The sequence below is a fragment of the Cucurbita pepo genome, chromosome 14 (genome assembly GCF_057944985.1).
Source record: "Cucurbita pepo subsp. pepo isolate OVF chromosome 14, ASM5794498v1, whole genome shotgun sequence".
NCBI classification, from domain to species: domain Eukaryota; kingdom Viridiplantae; phylum Streptophyta; class Magnoliopsida; order Cucurbitales; family Cucurbitaceae; genus Cucurbita; species Cucurbita pepo.
Window position 1 is genome coordinate 10,741,234 of NC_141811.1, and position 18,782 is coordinate 10,760,015.

Sequence of the window (18,782 nt, forward strand, 5' to 3'; positions counted from 1 at the left end):
GAGATTAAATTTTAATTAATAAAAACTAATATATTCGTCGGTCGTGGATCTTTAACATGATGACATCACAATCATTGTCACGATCGAAAATGTTTTATCATTGAGAGCATTGCTTTTCGGCGTATTTTTTAAATCTATATTAATTAATTCTAAATTAAATTTTTTAAATTAATTTAGAATGTAAATAATATTTTAATTTCTAATAATATTATTTAGTTAGAGTTATTAAAAAAATAATAATAATTGATTCTCGTTATTAAAAAAATATTTTATATTAACGGAATATTGAAATGGAAAAATATTTTTGATAATATAAAATAAAATAAAATAACCAAAAGAATCAATCTAGTGCTCCATTAATGAATGGCTTTATCTTTTGGAATATTTATAAATAGTATTTTTTTAAATACTAATTATAAATATAATATTCTCTTTTTATATATATATATTTCTCGATAAATTTAGAATCATGCATTAAAATAATTTCTTTAAAAAAATAAAAAACTGAAAAAATGACGGAGAAAAAAGAACGAAGAGTTCTCGTAGGATTCCCGAGAAATTATTCAATAATAGCCAGGACATTGAGGAATGGATCTTGTAGTATTCGTGAGTGTTGGATGATAAAAGTCCCACGTCGATTAATTTAGGGAATGATCATGAGTTTATAATCAAAGAATACTCTCTCCATTGGTACGAGACATTATGGGAAAGTCTAAAGCAAAGCCATGAGAGCTTATACTCAAAGTGAACAATATCATAGTATTATGGAGAGTCGTGTTCGTAAAACATGGTATCAGAGCCATGCTCTAAACTTAGTCGTGCCAAAGAAAGACTCCAAGAGTAAAGGAGTCGAGCCTCGATTAAGGGGAGACATACTTTGTTCAATCAAAAAATACTATTTTAATTGGTATGAGGTCTTCTGGGGAGACCCAAAGCAAAGGTATGTTCGTATAAGACCAAGAAATTCTACCATTTTTTTCCGAAGCAAATGAAGCCCCAGACATTAAGAAATATCCAGAAAAGTATAACGATCTTGTTCTATCTCTGTTCGTTTAGTTTTAAAAAAGGAAGGAGTCCAAAGAATCTATGTTTCGTTTAGTTATCAAATCTCGAACAATGAAATAAGAGACGGAGATCGAAAGAGGATTGGGGTGAGATGGATCGACCTCATAGATTTTGGAGCAAATTGTTTGTAATTAGAGATTATAGAAATGGAAAATAAAATGAGAGTCTTATCCTAATTAAAGCGGAACCAATGGACGCAAATAGCGGCAAGGAGAAGCAGCCATGGATTTTAGATATATAAATATTTGAGGTTTTGGAGCAAAAAAGATTCGATTCCGCCTTCAAATTCCTCCGCCCACTTCGATTTTTAATCCCCCAAACCCCAAATATCTACAATAATCATCATTCCTCGCTGTTTTCCTCCACTTTCTCACTAAACAAACACCCGCTTGATTCTTGTTTTCTCAAAAAACCGACGAATCCAAGCAACCCATCTCCTTAATCCTCTCTTTTTTTCGTATTCAATCAACCCCTTTTGATTTTTCTCTCATGATCTTCTTCCTTCTCTAATGGGTCTGAATTTCTCTTCGTTTTTTTGCCTCCGTAATGGCTCTCAACCACCGTCGCCGCCGCCGTATCCCGGCCTCGGGGACTTGCCTGAGAATTGCGTGGCGGATGTTTTGGGGCATTTGAGTCCGGTGGAGATTTGTAGACTTGCGAGGCTGAATCGGGCCTTTCGTGGGGCTTCCTGGGCTGATTTCGTTTGGGATTCCAAATTGCCGTCTAATTATAGCGTTCTTGTTCAACGATTGTTTGGGGATTTTGTTCGGATTATGAGTAAAAGAGAGATTTATACGAAGCTTTGTCAACAGAATCCATTGGATGATGGAAATAAGGTAAACTTAATTTCGAAATTAGGGCTTTGATTTCTTTGATCGTTGTTGATTTTGTTTTTGTTCTCGTTTCAGAAAGTTTGGCTGGATAAACATTCAGGCGGTGTTTGTTTATCGATTTCTTCCATGGATTTGAGGATTACTGGGATTGATGATCGGAGGTATTGGAATCGCATCTCCACTGAAGAATCGAGGTCAGTCAGATTCATTGGAATGAATATTTTGAATCAATCTATGCTTGTTCTTATCATTATTGTTTGAGTTTGTTCTTGCTGAATTCATGGAACATGGTTGGATGGATCTTGTTGTTCTATATTAACAGAATTATTCCAAGTTTGGTAAGAACAATGATTTGTTTTGGATATTAGTTCTTACCTTGATTCATGTGGGAAATATCTGTTATTGTGTGATGAGATCCCACCTATAGTTGGGGAGGAGAACCAAACATTCTTTATAAGGGGGTAGAAACCTCCCCGTAGTAGACTTGTTTTAAAAACCTTGAAGGGAAAGCTCAAGAGGGAAAGCCCAAAGAGGACAATATCTGCTAGCGGTGGGCTTGGGCAAGCTGAGCCCTGAAGGAGGGTGGACACGAGGTAGTGTGTCAGCGATGACGTTGGGCCCTGAAGGAGGGTGGATTGTGAGATACCATATTGGTTGGGGAGGAGAATGAAACATTGTTTATAAAAGCGGGGAAACCTCTCCATAGTAGATGCGTTTTAAAAACGTTGAGGGGAAGCTTATCAAAGCGTTTTGCATATAAATTGTGTCGAAAAACAATCTTTTTATGCGTATTGGTATCGTTTTCTGTTGTGTTCTTGATCAATTCATTGATATTTGAAGATCTTTTGAGGCTGATGGAACTGAAAGGATGTATATAAGCAGTGAACTCTGTGATTTTGTCGTATGCGTCGTTGAGAGGGAACGAACTGATATCGATTTTTCATTTTCTTGCTTAGATTCCACACTGTTGCATATCTTCAGCAAGTATGGTGGTTTGAAGTTGGTGGAGAGATCGACTTCCCGTTTCCACCGGGAAGTTACAGTCTATACTTCAGGTTACAATTGGGTCGGACATCGAAAAGGTTTGGGCGTCGAATCTGTAACCTCGAGCACGTTCATGGTTGGAACATAAAGCCTGTGCAATTCCAGCTTTGGACTTCAGATGGTCAGCATGCTAAAACTCGATGCTATTTAGTGGAATCTGGGAAATGGACTCTGTATCGTGCAGGTAACTTCAATGTCGATGCTCGAAACGAATCGACAAGGATCAAATTCTCTATGACTCAGATCGACTGCACGCACACGAAAGGCGGGCTGTGTTTAGATGCAGTGATGATCTGCCCGGTCGAGTACGAACAGATATCCCAGTGTCGTTGACTCGTTCGGTCTGGATTTTGTTGTAGTTAGAAAATGTGTAAAAAAAACATAGGTGAGTGAGAGAGAAGAAGATTATATTTTTGATGATAGCTTCTCAAACGATGATTGGCTTTGTTTTTTGGTAAGCCTATAGTAGTTTGTGTGGGAAATGAGGCAATGTTTATCGTTCTCGTTCGGTAACTGTTTGATATTTTATTTTTTAGATTCGATGATGATTTCACGTCAGTTTCGTTCTTTCGATTTGTCACTATCAGTTTGCTTAGGTAGGCTTAGACATGAGGTTTGTGTTCATTACGAGATTTAACCCAACACCTTGTAGTACGAGCAGTCGATAGCCATGTACCACTTTTGTCACTTTGCGTTGTCACTGATAGTTTGCTTAGGGTTCTAATTTCAACGGTTGGCAATTAAACATGAGGTTTGTGTTCGTCACGAGATTTAACCTAACATCTTATAGTACGAGTTGACGGCAGCCATGTACCACTTTTGTCACTTTGCCTTATCACTAATGGTTTGCTTAGGTTCTAACTTCGACAGTTGGCAACTAAACAAGAAGTTTGTGTTCGTCACGAGATTTAACCTAACATCTTATGGTGCGAGCTGACGGTAGACATGTACCACTTTTGTCACTTTGCCTTGTCACTAATAGTTTGATTAGGGTTCTAACTTCGACGGTTAGCAACTAAACATGAGGTTTGTGTTCGTCACGAGATTTAATCTAACATCTTATGGTACGAGCTTACGGCAGCCATGTACCACTTTTGTCACTTTGTCTAAAATCAAAGTGGAATGTCATTTCCGACATCTTGTAGATGTGAATTGGATGGTCCTCATGGGATCAATAGTGATGTGCATAACTAGTGGCTATGTTGCATCGAACAAAAGTTTTTCATTTTTACCTTTTTCTTTAATTATTCTATTAAAAGAAATATCGTGAAAGAATTTTTTCTTATCCCAATAATCTCGGATCATAACCACATCCAAATGAGAGCAATCCTCAAAATAGTAAAATAGTATGACTAAAAAAAAGTTAAAAAAGAATTAAAAAGTATTATCTATACCGGATGATCTCATGAGAACTTCCTAAAAAAACATTGAGCGAAGACAAAACATGTTACCCTGTCATACGAGGATGTCAGAACCATAACGTATTACGACCCATATAAATATCTAGTTCACATTAAGATAATACGAGGATGTCAGAACCATAATGTATTACGACCCATATAAATATCTAGTTCACATTAAGATAATACGAGGATGTCAGAACCATAACGTATTACGACCCATATAAATATCTAGTTCACATTAAGATATTTAAGATATTTAAGAACTTGTGGTTGATGATGTGTTACCTTTTTTTATTTGTTTATTTATTTATTTATGTTCATAAAAATTGATTCTTTTTTAAAATAATTTTTTTAGTTGAAAATGTAATTGTTGGGTAAGGTTAGGTTGCTTCTTTTAAATTGTTTAGTTTCAAAAAGTAACAAAATCTAAAGAAATTTAAAAAATAAATCACGACTTATATATAGTTTTCGATTTTAAAAGTTTCAATTTTAACGAAGTGTTTGATTCACATGAGATCATATAATAGGGATGTTCATACGGTTCGAGAATTCGCCCAACTCGAGCTTCCTAACCCAAACCAGAAATGTTTGGTTCAGTTATATTTTTACGATTGAGATTGGGTTCAATTTTTGGAATACAAAAAATTTGGGTCGATTTGACATTTTCTTGGTTTAGTTAACTCAACCAACCCGAGAATAGGGTTACAACTCAACCCTATATTACCCTACTTTTAACCGTTATTATGAAGATTAAAAATATTTGACCTACGGCTAAAAAAGAAACACGAGTGGGATTGAAAGTTGATCTTCATTAATATTAAAGTCTTAATAGATTACCGCTCTATAAAATATATTCTATAACTAACTTTATATCTTAATTCAAATTTTATATACTCTATCGAGACGTTGGAGAGTGTATGTAATTTCTGTTAGTAATACACGGTGACCGGTTAATATTTCATATTTGAGATAGGTAATTTGGATTTTTTAAATAATTAAAAAAATAACCTGAAAACCCAACCTAACCCAACCCTATCTTCAAGTTAGTAAAAAATGACAACTCCTGACTTAATCCAAAATTTTCAATTTAAAAAAAGTCAACCCTATCTAAATCGAGAAAAAAAAAATCTTAAATTTATGTTTATGGTTTGGATCAGATTATTAGGCTATATAAATACCCCTAATTTGGAGAGCTAACTCCAAAAACCCGTCCTCAGTTTGAATTGTAGGCTACAACTCGCCTGCATGAAGAAGGAATCGCTAGTAATCGTCGGTCAGCCATACGACGGTGAATTCGTTTCCGGGCCTTGTACACACCGCCCATCACACTATGGGAGCTGGCCATGCCCGAAGTCGTTACCTTAACCACAAGGAGGGAGATGTCGAAGGCAGGGCTAATGACTGGAATGAAGTCGTAATAAGGTAGTCGTACTAGAAGGTGCGGCTGGATCACCTCGTTTTCAGGAAAAACTAAAACAGTTCGGAACATATTATTTAATATCAAATGGGCTACAAACATTAATATATATATATATATATATATATATATATATATGTATATATATTTTTTGAGTAAATAATAGACTAATATTATTAATAATGGTCTTTGATCGTTATCCCCTGACCAAAATTTTCGTTATTAAATAATGTATTCTATTCGTATTAAAATATCGTTATCGATAAATTAATGTAGTTCTTCCTTCCAAGTTTTCATTATATTATAATTCACGAATAAATTTAATATTCTATTATATGTTTGACTTAAGTTAATTTATCGTTTATTAATTTAAATAAGCTCTATGGAAGGTTAGATATACTAAATATCGGGAAATCATGAAACCTATAGATCGTGCTAAACCAACAAGTTCGATGCACATAAATGATTGGTTATCACAAGTCAAATCTCAACATAGTGCTACAATCTTCATGCACGCATAGAAATGGTTGCTACAAGCTCGTATCACGAACATGTGGTAAAATCCGCACACTCTTAGGACATATTGGACCAAGTCGACAACTGAGTCGCAGCTTGAGAATCGGCTTTCACACACTCCACACGTGCGCGAAGTGCAGCTAATCGACTCGGGTTGGCACGTGGGTTTTGGGTCGTGGGCCATGCACGATGACGCATTTTGGGCCATTCGTTTTTGGGCTGCTGGATCCAACACTGGTGTGGGGCCATCTTAGATTCGTCTTCTCAACTCGACTCTCTAAACTACGAATCTAGTGTTACAGTGAGGCTCCATTGTTTAAGTCCCTAAATCAACACTTAATGAACTACTCACTCGAGAGAGTAAGGAATCAAAATTATTAAGATCAAGAATGAAGCAATTTGTTTTTAAACTTGATTCGACTAGCCTCGATCAAGTTGACAACTTGATTCGACTAGCCTCGATCAAGTTGACAACTTGAATGACTATAGCATGCAAATCTATATACATATTTGTTGTAATTTCGCAAAAAGAAAAAGAAAAAAAAAAACGAGTTAATTTTTGAAAAGTGGAAACAAAATGGGCACAAAATTCACGGTGATGGAGCCATATGATCGGAAGGCACGTACAAGAAGGCGGCGTAGTTGAGATTCTGCTCTGTAAATCAAACAAAACACTTCGTTAACGCCGAAACAAACCAAATCCAGAGAAACGCCTTCGATGGGCCTGGAGATGGAATCCTTAGCCGCCTCAATCGGCGTCTCGGTCCCAGTTCTCCGGTTCCTTCTCTGTTTCGTCGCCACAATTCCGGTCAGCTTTCTATGGCGGCTTATTCCAGGTCCTTCCACCAAGCACCTCTATTCCGCCCTCTCCGGTGTGCTTCTCTCTTGTCTCTCATTTGGCTTCTCTTCCAACCTCCATTTCTTGGTCCCCATGTTCCTGGGTTATGCTTCGATGCTCCTCTTCCGTCGCCATTGCGGCTTGATTACCTTCTTGCTCGGCTTTGGTTATCTCATTGGATGGTAAGCGATTTATTGGGCGTTTCTTTTGTTATTCGATTCAATTGGGTTTGTTATTCGACTGAGATTGATAGGGTTCTTGAATTCAACAATCTGATTGTAGTTTCTATTGTTTTCCATTCTTCGAATTATTGTTGTGTCACTTTGATTTGTGTTGAATCTGGTGGAAATTGAACTTGGGATAATGTTCTGTTCTTGTAATTCTGTCATGCAGCTCAGTTGTGTTTGTCTTCTGGGCTTTGGTTGACTATGATTTTGACTTGTAGGAAGATGTAACATAAGTTTGAGCTCGGTACTCGGTTTCTTATCGAATGGGCTGTTCGATGTAAGCAGGAAAATTATAGTCCTTGTAGAATTAATTGTTTGGAAATTAAGAACGTTTGTGCTGGAGATGGCTTGTAACAGCCCAAGCTTACCACTAGTAGATATTGTCCTCTTTAGGCTTTCCCTTTCGGGTTTTCCCTTGAAACCTAGGGAAAGGTTTCCACACTCTTATAAAGGATGTTTCGTTCTCCTTCCCAACCAATGTGAGATCTCACGTGGCTATATCCATGCTAAGTTCCTTTAGTCTTTTAGTTTTCCTGAGCTTAAATTTTAGGTAGGAATTCGTTTGGTCTTTTTGTGTTGGTATAGTTATGGCACTGATAAAGCTAAATTCTTGTCCCTGAATTTGCTTTTGATGTTTGCTGGAGATAATTTGATAGCGAGAATGGTAAGTCGATGCTTATTAAGATAGAGTCGTTACGACGGATTAGGATTGTTGACACTTCGAAGAGATTTGTAAGCATGGAAAGGATTATAAGCAGAAATAGAGTTTATGACTTTGTTGAAAGTCATAGTTAAAACACCATTTTGAAACAATTATGATGTTTCCTTAGCTGAAAAGCTCCTCCTCTTTTCGAAAGTCCGGCTACATTATATGTTTTCGGGATCGATAGAGACATCGCTACTCAATTTCCTTTGAGGGGATGAAATGGACTTCCACCGTTGTTTCTTTGGACGAGGCCTTTGAGGAGGAACCGTGCTTAGAAATGTCGAGTTTTCAATGCTTGAAGTGTTTATACCCAAAGCATCATCCTTTTTGAGTACTCAGAAAAAGATATTGCTTCTAGGGAGGAAAACGACATATTTTTTATAAGGGTGTGGAAACTTCTTCCTAGCAGACATATTTTAAAAATCTTAAGGGGAAGCTTGAAAGGGAAGGCCCAAAGAGAACAATATCTGCTAGCGGTGGGCTTGGGCCGTTACTAATGGTATTAGAGGCCAGACACCGAGCGATGTGTCAGTAAGAACGTTGGGCTCGATAGGGGGGTGGATTGGGGGATCCCACATCAATTGGAGAAGGGAACGAGTGCCAGCGAGGACACTGGTCCCCGAAATGGGGTGGATTGTGAGATCACACATTGGTTGGGGAGGAGAATGGAACATTCTTTATAAGGGTGTGGAAACCTCTTCCTAGCAGACACGTTTTAAAAACTTGAGAGGGAAACCCGAAAGGGAAGGCCCAAAGAGGACAATATCTACTAGCGGTGGGTTTGGGCCGTTACTAATGGTATCAGAGCCAGACACCAAACGATGTGCCAGCAAGGATGTTGGCCCCAAAGGGGGTGGATTGGGGGGTCGCACATCAATTGAAGAAGGCAACGAGTGCCAGCAAGGACACTGGGGTCCGAAGTGGGGTGGATTGTGAGATCATACATCGGTTGGGGAGGAGAACAAAACATTCTTTATAAGGATGTGGAGACCTCTCCCTAGTAGACGCGTTTTAAAAACCTTGAGGAGAAGCCCGAAAAAGAAAACTCAAAGAGGACAATATCTGTTAGTGGTGGGCTTGGACCGTTACGATCAGATTCTTACGAATGTTGCTAATCCATTTAGCATAGCCCTGATCTCCAAATGAAGCTTGAACACCACTGAAAATGAGTAGGAGTTAAACTTAAAAGCTAGTTAGAGGGGAAGAAGGCCATAGGAGGTTAGAGAAAGCAGCGAGAGCCGAATGATTGGCAACGACAGTTGCCGGGCGAGCAGCAGAACATGCACAAAATGCAGGATTGTTGGGTTTTGTATTTGATAAACTTACAATCTAATTTTACAATCACCATTCTGCAAATTTTTTTTGAAGATTTGTCTCGGAATCTGTTAGCACATTTCGTAAAGAAAATGATCTTAGATATCATATCTGATGTTGTGTTATCAAATCCATTTGCATCATAAAGATCTTTCAGATTCTTGAGATTGTGCATTTGATTCCAGAATTCTTGACTATTTGTAAACATGTGTAGCCATGTATATTACATGAGTGGGGATGCTTGGAAGGAAGGAGGTATCGATGCAACTGGTAAGATCACTCGATCGACTCCCACGTCTTCTTTTTCTTTCATTACAATCCAAGCGTGTCGTTACTGTGACATTCTTTCCTCTATATTGTTCAGGGGCCTTGATGGTGTTGACACTGAAAGTCATTTCATGTTCGATAAACTATAACGATGGGTTGTTAAAAGAAGGTTTAAGTGAGGCTCAAAAGAAAAATCGATTGATTAAGTTACCGTCGTTAATCGAGTACGTTGGTTACTGCCTCTGTTGTGGCAGCCATTTTGCTGGTCCTGTTTTTGAAATGAAGGATTATCTTGAGTGGACTGATGGAAATGGGGTGTGTCCATTCTTCTTCTGCTTTGATCGTTTAACCCCCGAACTTTCGGAACGATGTTCTTATGTCGAATTTTGTCATCTTGGTTCTTTTTCAGATTTGGAAGCATGATGAACAAAACCCATCTCCATCACCATATTGTGCAACAATTAGAGCTCTTTTCCAAGCTGCTTTTTGTATGGGCTTGTATTTATACCTCGTACCGCAGTTTCCATTGTCCCGTTTTATCGATCCTGTCTACCATGATTGGCCATTCTGGAAGCGTCTCGGGTACCAATATATGGCAGGATTCACGGCACGCTGGAAATATTACTTCATCTGGTCAATTTCAGAGGCCTCCATCATTATTTCTGGCTTAGGTTTCAGTGGTTGGACGAAATCTTCTCCGCCTAAACCGCGCTGGGACCGTGCAAAGAACGTTGACGTTCTTGGTCTCGAGTTTGTGAAGAGTGCAGTTGAGATTCCTCTTAAATGGAATATTCAAGTCAGCACGTGGCTTCGTCATTGTGAGTTTCTTTCCAGCTCGAGGTTTACAAGTCTGCATTGTTTTCGTTAGCTTTAATGTGAGGTCCCACATCGTTGGGGAGGAGAACGAAACACCCCTTATAAGGGTGTGGAAACCTCTCCCTAGCAGATGCGTTTTAAAAACCTTGAGGGGAATCTCGAAAGAGAAAATCCAAAGAAACAATATCTGCTAGCGGTGGGCTTGAGGCGTTATAAGTAGTATCAGAGTCAAACACCGGGCGATGTGCCAGCGAGGAGGCGGAACCCCGAAGAGGGGCAGACACGAGACAGTGTGCTAGCAAGGACGTTGGGCCCCGAAGGGGGTGGACTGGGTGGTCCCACATCGATTGGAGAAAGGAACGAGTGTCAGTGAGGACGCTGGACCCCGAAGGGGGTAGATTGTGAGATCCCACATCGGTTGAGGAGGAGAACGAAACATTCTTTATAAGGATGTGGAAACCTCTCCCTAACAGACACGTTTTAAAATTTTAAAGGGGAGTCCGAAAGGAAAAGTCCAAAAAGGACAATATCTACTAGCGGTGAGCTTGAGCCGTTACATTTAAACATTTCACTAGTAAAATGATCTCATTGCTGTTTCGTGCTGGTGTAGATGTTTATGAAAGGCTTATTCAAAAGGGGAGGAAACCTGGGTTCTTTCAGCTGCTGGCTACACAGACAGTCAGTGCTGTTTGGCATGTGAGTATCATGAAAGACATTACTGCTTTTACTCTTTTACACATTCAAAATCTCTGGTTATTTTCGCGTTCCGACATCGACTTGCTTTTCTGATCACCCGAAAAAATATAGGGTCTGTATCCTGGATACATCATCTTCTTTGTTCAGTCCGCTCTGATGATTGCTGGTTCGAGAGGTATGCAATGGCCAAACTGTTATTATACTGTCTAGTCTTCAGTTATGTAACTCTTTTCGTTGTTTCCTCGACCTCGGTACGACCGATCGAGCAGTTATCTACAGATGGCAACAAGCTATTCCTCCATCCATGGCTTTCCTCAAAAGTATACTCGGATTTTTGAACTTCGCTTACACAGTTTTGGTTCTGAACTACTCCTGTGTTGGGTTCATGGTACGTCTCTTTCGCTTGTTCGCTTGCTCTCGTCGTGTGCTTATAAGCTTCTGATGCTATAATGTTTTGGGCAGGTCTTGAGCTTGCACGAGACGCTTGCCTCGTATGGAAGCGTGTACTACATTGGAAGCGTCATTCCCATCACGCTGATCGTACTTGGTTCGATTATTAAACCAGCACCGGCTAGATCGAAAGCTAGAAAAGATGAGTAAGGTAAGAGAGCTTGATCCTTTTGATGGGTTTCTGAATAACTTTAGAATGAGTGTGGGAGAACATTTGTTGAATGATTGTGTGATGGATTCTTTTGAGTTGAAGCCATTGAGAAGGATAATGTTGAGTTATTGTGGAAAATTCTTGCCTTGATTCTTAATTCATTAGTAGGGTAAAAAATACATTTAGTTTCTTAGACGAACGACTTAGTCTCGATCTCAATCAAGTTCTTGTTCGTTAAAGGAATGATGTTATGTACGGAATGGGTATGTGTTTCAAGGGATTATAAATGAATCAACGAATTAAGATTCGGTGATTAGACGGATTTGAATTACAAAAATTATTAAAAAAATCTTCATCCCTACAAATTTGGTAATGCGCAATGTTTCGTTTATGATCAAAATTTTCATCGTATCATTATGTTTTATTTAAAAACAAGCATGATAAATAACCTTAATATCTCCAAATATAGTTTATTAACCACCACAATATTTGTTAAATAAGGTAAGGTCGTTGATTATGTTTTAGTTACTAATAGCGGTTTATATGAAATTTTCTTTCGTTCTTATGGACATTTTTGTATGACAAAGTAATAAAGAAACAACTAAAAGGATTACATTGGGAAATAATAAAAAGGTGCACCAGGTGCGCCACCACCATTAGAATACATTCCTGGAATCATTCGTTGCGTTTGATTGAGTTAGTTTTTTTTTTCTTTCTCCCATTTGAATTAGGTCAAATTTTTAGAAAACAGAATTTGTGCTAGTTTAAGGATTGACATTTTTTTGTCGGGTCAACTCGAATAGCTGGAAAATAGGGTTACAGTCTAACCCAACCCTATTTTAAAGATTATTATAAAAATAAAAAATATTTGACGTTTTTAATCACGTTAGTAATGCATTGTGACTCTTGAATATTTGATATTTGAGTTGTATGAAGTTTTAGTTATTAATGTAACATAGATAAATAAGATTTTTTTTAAAAATAATCTTAACTTAACAATCTAATCTAACCTAACCCAACGTGAAAATGGAAAGTTGGGTTGGGTTGTGAAATATATTCATATTTATCGGATTACCAACTCAATAAACTCAAAATTTCGGGTTGATCCAAAAGATATTCCAAATTCAACCGGTGTACATCACTTGTGCTCCCAGTGGTCTTAAACAAACACGTGCATGCATCGCAAGGTATTTTGGGTAATTTCAATGACAGTATCATAGCGTTACCTATAGTTTCTTGGCGTTCTAGCTATCTTTTTCATCCAAATGTGGGGACGCACATTAGAGAAAATATATATATATATATATTCCTTTTATTTCTTTAGCTTTTATTTTATTTTATTATTATTATTATTTTATTTATTTATTTATTTATTATTATTATTATTATTATTTATTTATTTTTTTTTTTTTTGTAGGAGTTCAAATTTTTATTGGTACACGTATCTAAACTACATTTTCACGGATTGATATAGTTCTTTAATATTTATATATTTTTTAAAGGAAAGATATCCATGTCGGTTGATGACGATATCACCAGGACCATGACACATATATATAGTAGTTACATTTAATTTCATAAATCATACGTTAACATTGTTATCTTTAATATTTATTCTGGTTTTTTTTTTTTTTTTGTATTGTTTTAATTTTTTTTTTAAATACGCAAGTCCATGACATTATTTTATAATATTTTAAATGATTATTTTGTACAAAAAAAAAAAAAAAGTATTATAACAAATAATATTTGGATCGTATCCAAACCATATGAAATAATATTGACATGTATATTTTTTTAATTTATGTTTTACTACCAAACATAATTTAGAAATAATGTGTAACGGTATATATCTTTGAGAATAAACGTGAAGGACGAGAGTGGAATATTAAGCTTGTATGAAGCATCACATTTGAGAATAAACAGGAAGAATATAATGGATAAGGCTCTAACCTTGACAACTACTAAGCTTAAAGCAATGAGCATGAGTTCTACCTCTCGGTTTGGAGAAGAAGCTAAGTATGCTTTGAAGTGACCGATCTATAAAACTATGCCGAGGTTCATGAATAGGAACAATATCTCTCTCTATCAAAACAATCCATTGAAGAACAATATTTTGCTTAGTTGGATTACAACGCTCTCCAAAAACTTTACCAAAAAGAATTTGTTGATTTTCCAAGGTGAAACCTTTTCATTTTTTTTGAAAAACACATATATCTTTCGAAGGATTCAAAGTAAAGAAATGAAATATATATATATATATATATATATAGGTGGTTGAAGGATTTGGCAATTGCGCCGATCAAAACAGCTACAAGAATGATCGAAAAAAATATGTTGATAAACGAATTCCAATTTCAGGTTGTTACCATTTACAGAACATCAAATGCAATATAACGTGGGATCTCCCACCTCTTTTGTCGTTCAAATTTAGTCTCTATACTAAAAAAGCTTAATGATGACCACGAGAAAGACGCGTTTGAAACTCGAGTAGGGCATAGTAAGAAAATAGAAGCTAATTAACCAAGAATACCTTTGCTTGTCTACTTATGAAGATGAAGCAAGTACATAGATGTGGAGGAACAATGGCCATTACTTAGTTTCTTTTCTTTTCACATCCAAAAGTACTTCGACTTCGACTATTCCTCGTGGCAGTGTGAAAACTATTCCAACCACATCAACTCTTTCTCCATTTCAATTTTTTCAGTCAAATCAATGGTCCATGTGTTCTTCTTCATTTACTTCTACTCTCACCTTTTTGTTCGAGAATCTATTTTATTCTTCAACCATAAGGTATTTGTTTAGATTGTTGTCAGTTAGTATCTAATTAAATCTCTAGGAGTTAGATTTAGTTTTTGATTTGATTTAGTTTTGATTTGAATAGATTTTATTTTAATTTGTTTACTGTTTGTTATCAGATTTTCTGAATATCTTTTGTATTCTGTGTATAAATACAGAGCATTCTTGCTCTTCATAATTCAATCTTCTCATCAATCATTCAATCAATCCCTATTTCACTAACACATACTCATATTCGGGAAGGTTTATAGGTTAGATTGGATTGGTTCACATTATTCAAGTCGTTTATGAAAAAAATACCTTTTAAATAATTAAAAATTATTTTTAACCATTTATAAATTTTTTATTTATTTGAACTCGGAGTGGGGAAGGGAGGGAAATAATAGTAGAAAAAGATGGCCCTATTTCATTTATTTATTTTAATTAAACTAAATTTGACTTTGACAAGTCAACTATGGAAACTTTTGATGAAATGTTAAGTTTTATGTTCGTGTGAAAAATCCTATAAGTATTGTAATGTCAAAATGTCAGACTGACAACTGACAATAGACAGGTAAGATTGTATGACTTGGTCTCAAAGAAGAGAGACAAATGTTGGAGCCATCAGATATAAAAAATAATATTGATTTTGAATTCTAGCTTGAATTCTTAGTTTGAAGCGTTACATGCTCTCGGTCTCACCTCCATTGATTTTACGCTCCGTCTCAATTTGTCCCTTGTCTCTTTGAATTATCGTACTTTGAAACTCATACCTCATTGATGTTAAGGATTGTTGGGATGGAGTCCCACGTTAACTAATTTAGAGAATGATCATGGGTTTATAAGTAAAGAAAACATCTCCCATTGGTATGAGACTTTTTGGGAAAACTCAAAACAAAGCCATGAGAGTTTATGCTCAAAGTGGAAAATATCAAATGATTGTGGAGAATCGTGATTCCTAACATGGTATCAGAGTCATGCTCTTACCTTAGCCATGTCAACAGAATTCTCAAATGTCGAACAAAGAAGTTGTAGTCTCGAAAGAGTAGTCAAACAAATGGTGTACTTTGTTCGAGAGTTCCACCATAGGCCTTAGAGGAGGCTCAAAGTGGACAATATCATAGCATCATTGTGGAGAGCCGTGATTCCTAACAATCAACTATTCCTTCTTCATAGATCAAAATTAGAGGATCTGATCGAAGATTCAGCTGTTTGAGGGTTGTCATAAATGTGAGTCGAAGCTCGCTAGGGGTGTTTGGGCATCAAAGAGAAAGATTGGCCCTGCTGTGAAGAGACTTATCGTGTCGGTAACCAGACCCTCACCATGCGCCAAACCAAACCCTTGGCATCAATCTACCGTACAAAACACTTATGTTGAGAAGCTCGTGGTCTTGGCGGAAGTCAAGAGTCGTGGTAGCCATGATTAAATAATAATAATAATAAAAATACTCGTATAAACTTTCAAAAGTTTTATCGATACTCTAAACATTTTAAAAAAGTTCGTAAATACTCTTATCATTAGTATATGAAGGGAATCCTTACATGGGCGTTTTGCCTTTACTTAAAAAAAATGACGTGACATACGACTTGAGTATTTCGAAGAATATTCAATGAGTGATCCCACTATAAGAGCCATACTAATGCAATCACATGCAAATATGCTCTAGAGATCTATCTCTATCTCATCTCATACTATACTATGGGTGGCCTATAGTCTAGACTACTATAGATGTGTAGTACTTCCCTACACACGACCCACTCGTGCAAGTGCGAATCTCTAGGTCGCTCGCACACCTCTTGGACCCTCTCTGGTTAAGCTAGCTGTCTGTAGCAACGTCCGGAGGTTAACGGACCACTAATGTCACGCTCACCATGAAAACCTTTATCATCATATTGTGCGCGTCTGCACTCATCATCTCTCTGTAGCGATATCTACATATTGTGCGAGTCGCCAGAATTTTCACCAGCAGATCTATGTAGACTTTTTTATTCCCGAATCCTTACAATATTAGCCCTGTAAACACATTGACAACTTGAAAACAAAATTTTATGGAAGATGTAAATGGATTGGTTTAAGGTTAATTATAAATAAGGTTTGGGTTGTGTTTAAAAGCTTGGATCCATTAAATATGGTACCATACGTCCTCTACCTCTCTTTATCCTACACAAATAGGACATGCCACCTTGTCTAATTGTTGTGTTTTTTTGTTTTTGGTACTAGATTTTGTGATTGGTTGGGCCCACGAGAATGGGAGGTAAAAGAAAATGAAGAGGTATTGTTTTTAAGAAATGGAAAGCATGTGTGTTTGGTTGGCATGCATGTTATTATAGAGGTGAGGTTTGTGTGATATTAGTAAGCTCACTTATCACTCTCATTGGAATTAATTGGGTGATTGCGTTGGGTGAAGCGTGTGATGTTATGCGGACAAACCCTAAATCCAACTCCTTCATTCCAATCTCCTTGTTTCTTTCCCCCACGAACTCCCCACGCTTTCACTTTTCCTCTTTCGATCATATTCATTTAAATTCTCTCTTTCTCTCTTTATTCTCAACTTCACCTCTCTCTCTCTCTCTCTCTCTCTCTCTTAGTCTCTCTCTCTCTCTCATAAATCTCTCTCTTAGTCTCTCTAGCTCTCTCTCTTAGTCTCTCTCTACCTCTCTCTCTAGCTCTCTCTCTTAGTCTCTCTCTAGCTCTCTCTCTCTAGCTCTCTCTCTCTAGCTCTCTCCCTTAGTCTCTCTCTACCTCTCTCTCTAGCTCTCTCTCTCTAGCTTTCTCTCTCTTAGTCTCTCTCTAGCTTTCTCTCTCTTAGTCTCTCTCTTAGTCTCTCTCTCTAGCTTTCTCTCTCTTAGTCTCTCTCTCTAGCTTTCTCTCTCTTAGTCTCTCTCTCTAGCTTTCTCTCTCTTAGTCTCTCTCTCTCTAGCTTTCTCTCTCTTAGTCTCTCTATCCCTCTCTCTTAGTCTCTCTCTAGCCCTCTCTCTTAGTCTCTCTCTAGCCCTCTCTCTCTTAGTCTCTCTATCCCCCCCTCTCTCTTAGTCTCTCTCTAGCTCTCTCTCTCTCTCTCTCTTAGTCTCTCTCTAGCTCTCTCTCTCTCTCTATCTATAAGTCTATAGGAGGCTGACCCAAATATGCCTATACAAAGTGTAGGCCAATAGACCCAACCCCTTTACTCATCAGTATCTACTACTGCCCACTTAACTCCTACAATCATATCCACCTATCTGGTGCCGGTGCTTTCCTTAATTTTGACCAAATATCATACCTTTTCTCTATTTGACATCTTTCATGGCCTCTACCTCCTCCAATAGACATGGCAACTACAAGGGAGTCCGCTGCCGGAGTGGCAAATGGGTGTCGGAGATTCGTGAGCCACGTAAGACTACTCGAATATGGCTCGGCACGTATCCAACGTCGGAGATGGCCGCTGCTGCCTACGACGTGGCTGCTCTGGCTCTCAAGGGTAGCAATGCTGTTCTCAACTTCCCGGACTCGATTCGCTCCTACCCAATTCCAGCTTCCAAATCCCCAGCTGATATTCGTCTCGCTGCCGCCGCTGCTGCCGCGACGAAAAAGGTTGATCAAGGAGAAAGTAATAACCCTATCTGCCACCAGTCTACTCCGTCCCATGAGTTCGTTGACGAAGAGGCACTGTTCGGAATGCCCAATTTGCTGCACGACATGGCGGAGGGAATGCTGTTGCCGCCGCCGCCACGAATGAGTGACTCGCCGTCATCACACGACTGCTACTCATGGAACTCCACCGGAGATGAAAATCTTTGGAGCTACCATTAGAGGAAAAAAGAAACAAAAATTAACCCTTAAAAAAAAAGTTCTCTATTAATTCGAACATATTTAATTCGATCGTGACAAAAGAAAAAACAAAATTTTGCTCATCAAACGAGAAAACCTTAAAAATTGGAATAATTTTGCTCATGTTTTTGCTTCATTCAGAAGCTGTTTGGAACAATAGAGAGTAAACCTTAAATGAGCTGAGTTGGAAAAGAGAGATTTTGAGTTAGATTCTCCATTTTTTTTCTCTCTCTTTATGATGAGATAAAGAGTAAGAGAGAGAGTGTGTGGCATTGGAGATTTTGATTGGTAGACAAGTTTTTGTGTTAAAATATGTTTTTGTTTGTACTATGGATCTATGAACTGTCAGTTGTCGGTAATAATTCAGTTAGTTGTTATGTCAGAGACCTTTTTATGTTCTTTATTATTAGAATTCAGTGTTGTGTTCCTCATTACCCTTTCTTATACATCAAAGTT

The 18,782-nt window shown here is 37.5% G+C and overlaps 2 protein-coding genes and 1 pseudogene across 2 annotated transcripts; all 3 read left to right on the forward strand.

Moving 5' to 3' along the window:
- Positions 1 to 1,280: 1,280 nt before the first annotated feature.
- On the forward strand, positions 1,281 to 3,508 carry LOC111810065 (F-box protein PP2-A12). The gene is made up of 3 exons (XM_023696611.2): positions 1,281 to 1,901; positions 1,974 to 2,092; positions 2,855 to 3,508. Exons 1-3 carry the CDS (start codon positions 1,575 to 1,577, stop codon positions 3,273 to 3,275), a joined length of 867 nt encoding a protein of 288 aa, XP_023552379.1. The 5' UTR covers positions 1,281 to 1,574; the 3' UTR covers positions 3,276 to 3,508.
- A 3,360-nt stretch (positions 3,509 to 6,868) lies between these two features.
- Positions 6,869 to 11,881, forward strand: LOC111810064 (lysophospholipid acyltransferase 1-like). The gene is made up of 8 exons (XM_023696610.2): positions 6,869 to 7,298; positions 9,578 to 9,633; positions 9,728 to 9,945; positions 10,040 to 10,448; positions 11,057 to 11,142; positions 11,254 to 11,317; positions 11,412 to 11,530; positions 11,605 to 11,881. Exons 1-8 carry the CDS (start codon positions 6,997 to 6,999, stop codon positions 11,740 to 11,742), a joined length of 1,392 nt encoding a protein of 463 aa, XP_023552378.1. The 5' UTR covers positions 6,869 to 6,996; the 3' UTR covers positions 11,743 to 11,881.
- A 5,211-nt stretch (positions 11,882 to 17,092) lies between these two features.
- Positions 17,093 to 18,696, forward strand: LOC111810713 (ethylene-responsive transcription factor ERF026 pseudogene; annotated as a pseudogene).
- The last annotated feature ends 86 nt before the right edge of the window (positions 18,697 to 18,782 follow it).

What these genes read in the sequence shown, in the direction of transcription:
- LOC111810064 (XM_023696610.2), top strand. Translation starts at nt 6,997, where the DNA reads ATGGGCCTGGAGATGGAATCCTTAGCCGCCTCAATCGGCGTCTCGGTC. An exon ending in GATGATTGCTGGTTCGAGAG is followed by an intron (nt 11,318 to 11,411) that starts GTATGCAATGGC and finishes CCGATCGAGCAG; the next exon opens with TTATCTACAGATGGCAACAA. An exon ending in ACTCCTGTGTTGGGTTCATG is followed by an intron (nt 11,531 to 11,604) that starts GTACGTCTCTTT and finishes TGTTTTGGGCAG; the next exon opens with GTCTTGAGCTTGCACGAGAC.
- LOC111810065 (XM_023696611.2), top strand. Translation starts at nt 1,575, where the DNA reads ATGGGTCTGAATTTCTCTTCGTTTTTTTGCCTCCGTAATGGCTCTCAA. An exon ending in CATTGGATGATGGAAATAAG is followed by an intron (nt 1,902 to 1,973) that starts GTAAACTTAATT and finishes TTCTCGTTTCAG; the next exon opens with AAAGTTTGGCTGGATAAACA. An exon ending in ATCTCCACTGAAGAATCGAG is followed by an intron (nt 2,093 to 2,854) that starts GTCAGTCAGATT and finishes TTTCTTGCTTAG; the next exon opens with ATTCCACACTGTTGCATATC.